The 4,536-nt window shown below is 33.0% G+C and overlaps 1 protein-coding gene across 5 annotated transcripts; it reads right to left on the reverse strand.

The window, feature by feature from the left end:
• On the reverse strand, nucleotides 1–2,340 carry LOC111368549 (mediator of RNA polymerase II transcription subunit 21-like). Of its 5 annotated transcripts, none has more exons than XM_022989850.1 (5): nucleotides 2,073–2,340; nucleotides 1,060–1,140; nucleotides 635–704; nucleotides 393–440; nucleotides 98–174 (listed from the first exon to the last, which is right to left on the reverse strand). In XM_022989850.1, the coding sequence occupies exons 1-4, from the start codon at nucleotides 2,334–2,336 to the stop codon at nucleotides 406–408; spliced, it is 450 nt and encodes a 149-aa protein (XP_022845618.1). In that variant the 5' UTR covers nucleotides 2,337–2,340; the 3' UTR covers nucleotides 98–174; nucleotides 393–405. The 5 variants fall into 5 exon arrangements, with proteins under 5 accessions (XP_022845617.1, XP_022845616.1, XP_022845618.1 ...); XM_022989852.1 differs by having other exon boundaries at nucleotides 635–686; nucleotides 2,073–2,338; XM_022989849.1 differs by lacking the exon at nucleotides 393–440 and having other exon boundaries at nucleotides 1–174; nucleotides 635–686; nucleotides 2,073–2,334.
• Nucleotides 2,341–4,536: the final 2,196 nt, after the last annotated feature.

The following is a 4,536-nucleotide window of genomic DNA, read 5'->3' on the forward strand; positions in this document are numbered from 1 at the left end:
AAAGCCCAAATCCACCTGAAATATGTAAAATTTGTTCTGTTTCCCGAAGTTCCCCAACTAGAGTTCGAGTCCAACTGAGTGCATCTGTCCATTTTCCTCATTCTGGCCTCCTCAAGTTCAAGCAGTTGTCTGTTGCCTGGCTGAACAATTCCTGAACCTGCTTTAGTTCCTTCTCTGGTATATCAGTGTTGAAATTATTAGTTCAGCATTTATTAGACAGCACATAATGTATGAATCAGATAACATATAACAGCAAATTGAATACATGATTAGGTCTAGTATTAGTATTAGTGTACTACAAGCGGATTTTGAATCATTTTACAAAAGCCAAAGTGAAATTATAAATTACTCAGATAAGTGTGAGCACATTGAAGTAACAGCATCTTACTTACTTGACCAAGTAAATCATGATGTATTATTTGACATGCAATTACATAAACCTGAAGAGTAAATAAGAAAAAAATATTTGCTTTAATGAACAAATGAGTTGCGACTTGTTTGTCAATATTCTGAAAACAGAAAAATGCAAAAAAGAAAGTTGAGTCGCCATTATTTTGCAGCCCAAAGCAAGCATACGGATTTGAAATGCAGGTGAAGTTCATAGAAATCTCCAGATTAGAAGTTTTAGAGTTACCTGCAGCGTCTAATTGCTTTTGAAGTTCTTGGCCTATTGCATCATTTTCAGCCTGCCCAGTGAATTTATTCTAATAAGTCGAGTTTTATTAGGGAACAAGGGGATGCAGTCAAAGTAGGAAAGAGAAATTCATCTATCTGTAACACAATATATATTTTCTACATAATATATAAACAAATACGGGATATTGTTCATTTTCAGCCTTTATACCAGTAGAATGAAGAGTAGGACAACCTAAAATAACATAAATTGCCGATTGCGGATAATTTGAAGTCTAATCAACTAAATAGTTAGGCAAACAACAACTATAGCAGCACTATTTTTGGTAATTGATCTTCTCTATTTGTTTTTTGAAAAAGGTGATATGCAAGCGTGTCCTGACAATATATATCATCTAATCAGCAACAAAGAAGGTTACATCATACCTGGAGTTCTGCAATTCTTTTCAGTTGAGCTGCCTCATCATCTCCGTCAGATAATGGAATCGCAGCAACCAGCACATCGAACTGCACAAGAATCAGTGAGAATTTATAGTAAACTTCTCATATACAGTACAAATATAAGAAGAATGTCAATTGTCATGAGTTCACCAGCAAGGCACTTGTCCCAAAACTCAGAAGTGTTGTATTCACTGGTTCTTTGGTTTGATACTTCACTACATGTGGAGTGATCGGGAAAATGATGAAAATGGGTCAAAGGGAGAATAGGTCCAACTCCCAATACTTTAGTAACACATGCCCAAATTACGCCCAGCTCCTTTAGAGCCTGGAGGGACCTGGAAACACAGGTGAAAGAAAGTTTTTTTTTTTTTTTTCCTCATCTCTTTTAAGAGGATCATTCTGCGGGAGTCCACGGTGCAAAGCATCTAACTGATAATCGTCAAAATGGAAGCAGGAAATCGGATTCTTACTAACCATTGTTTATATTTAACCATTCAAACATGTTTGTTATGTGATACTACAATTTACTACGAATACTATATACGAATATTAGGTAGTTAAAAGATTCTTAGAACCAGAATCATGACGAGAGGAATAAAGGAAGAATCAACAAAAAGAAAGATACTTTTCTTTAATGTAAATAACATGGACAAGCATAGAGCTTACAATAACAGGTGCAAGTGTCTGAGTTGAAGAAAATTCTAAAGTGCTCAATTTTTGAAACCAGAAAATCTAGAATTTCAAGATACCCAAATAAAATAATAAAAAACATATTACCACGTGCCGGAAATCAAACAAATTCATGCGCACATCTCTCATCTTTCAACAAAAATGCTTCACTATTATGTAACTACAGAAAATAACACAATTGGTAAATGACTACATTGCATTGCGAGGAAGAGAATGGTTGTCTCCAGTTTGTCTTATTAATTGTCATTTATATAAAATTATGGAATGAATAAATATTAAACAAATAATAATAATAACTAAGAAGAAACCTGCTTGGCAGCTTTCACTAATTCAGAACTCATAGTCTTGGGTTGCTCTGCCAGATTTGTCGTCTCCTCCGTGTCATTGGCATTCTTGGGAGGCTCAGGATAATTAGGTGATAGCCGAACTGGAGGGGCATCTCTTTGAAGTGTCCCAATGATATTGAATGAAAGAGCGGCTATAGTGTTTACTTGTTCTTGTAGTTGGGATATTATGTCCATCTTGCGCTTTCTTTGCCCAAATTTTCTGAAAATATTTACATTTATAGACATACATTAATTATTTGAGCAGTTGAGAACCTATTATATTAATGATAAATACATATTTTCTTCCTTCTAGTTTTTTAGGGAAGTTAATTGAATATGAAAATGAGATAATAAACAAACGAAAGTATAGTAAAGAAGTCAGATATCAATAAATTGACAAGACAGATAAATTCACCCCTTTGCCATGAATTTCTGAATAATTGCAATCTTTCCAATTTTAAATTTCGTGGATGAACAACAAATAGCCCCCGTTTGAACCCCATTAATTTTCATTACATTACATTTCATTTTTCTCTCTCTTATTTTCAACCACACAATCTTTCATAAAATAATATTACACGTATATCGAAAAAATTTCCTTCTTTTTCAACCACTCATTTTTAAAAAAAATACCATTCCACCCATTAATTTTTCCACGTAATGGGGACCAAACAGGGGGCATAATAACATGCAATTTTTTGTTCAATATAAAGCACAGTTATTAAATGGAAGATGTTTTAACTATCAAAACAATTTCGTGCTTCAATTTTTTATTTTTTATTTTTATTTTAATTAATCGTTCTTTCCTTTTCCCAACGGCCTCATTTTGTTGTTCTCTTTTCTTAATTTACTTCCTGAGTCTCCATTTTTGGTTTTCTATGTAGTGAATATTTTAGGTTTATTGAAACCGGGAAAAAAAATTGTAAAAGGTAATAATAGACAAAAGTGCTCCAACAACAATACAAAGAATTCTGGGATAGATAAAAAAAAGCAAACAATGATTAATGCGCACTTGCATTGCAGCAATTTGTGACTTCCTGCATTTCTGAGTGATATTGAACAGTTATGGGCTATTGATCTATTATGCCCATTACGAGTTTTTATTTAAGCAATTCCTTACCTCAGAGAATAACAGCTTCTTCTTCTTTTTGTCGTCTAATATACACCAATACAATTTACCTACCTCGGCAAATTAATTGTTAGAAATCATTTTGCGAAATGCAATGACTATTTCTGGCATGCTTTTGTCTTTACCTACTGATTGGTTGTAACATAAGTATAATTATCCACAGGTGTACCTAAATGCTAGGGAATGAGTCGATCTAATGTTTAACTATTTAGCTAAATTGAACAGAATTGCCCCATCATTTTTTTTGGCATTGTTGGTACTTCCTTTGTTCTAAATGCAAATCTTTCAGTCAAATTTAATAAAGTTAAGCCATTGTTTGAGCCCCATTTCCCTATCAAAAAGTATTGAAGAGTGATTTGACCTCATTTCAACTACACATTCCTCAATAAAATAATATTATATCCAAATTCGAAATTTTTTCCTTATTTTTTAACCACACGGTCTCCATCATAACACTATTGCAAAATGCATTTAAAAGGGGCCGGGGGGGAGGGGGGGGCCTCAAACAACCCCTATCTAGTTACCTAGTACAAAGCAGACAAGAAGAATCAGAGATTGCATCAAGAGAAGGAAATGAGATCAATAGAAAATGAAAAGGGCAGCATTATTTAGGAATGTACAGAAACTAACAAGATTTGGAAACCAGAACAAGTTCTAAACAATCAGTAATGGAACTTTTCTTTAACTAAGTCACATGTTATAATTAGCTGTTCATCCAGCAAATTTATGACTAGAAAGGTAGCAATGTTTGATAAATTCACATCAGAAAATAAACTTAACTTAGCCAATGTTTGGCTCATTTATAAACTTTATATAGACACCTAAGCTATTTTTTATTCGAGAGACCCACAAGTCATTTCTATAGATCTATAATTAAAACCATTTATATATGCTTCCCAAACATGCTTACAATTCTAAACTTAACCTTAACAGTAGCTTTTCTTGTAGGCTGAGGCAAGTCTAACCTTTCTTTTCTCTCTGTTATTTGCAAGAACTTAACTAAATGGCTTATGTAAACAAGGGCACAACATCTCTTGTATGACATCTTTGCTCGACTAGAAGTTACAAAATATTTGCTTACTCGTTAGTTGTTTACAAATTTCATAGAAAATAGTAACCTTTTAAAAATTTCATAATTAAAATGTAAAATTTATAATCATATAGCCAGATAATAATTAGTCAAAAACAATAGGGCCAAATGTAATTTATGATTGAATAATCCAGTTAGAAATTGAGAAATTTCTCTTTACTCGCTACATACTGTAGTTTCTCCTAGATTTCTGTTGACAAACTAATGATAACAGTTAAAGGAAGCTT

Source organism: Olea europaea, chromosome 19 (genome assembly GCF_002742605.1).
Source record: "Olea europaea var. sylvestris chromosome 19, O_europaea_v1, whole genome shotgun sequence".
NCBI classification, from domain to species: domain Eukaryota; kingdom Viridiplantae; phylum Streptophyta; class Magnoliopsida; order Lamiales; family Oleaceae; genus Olea; species Olea europaea.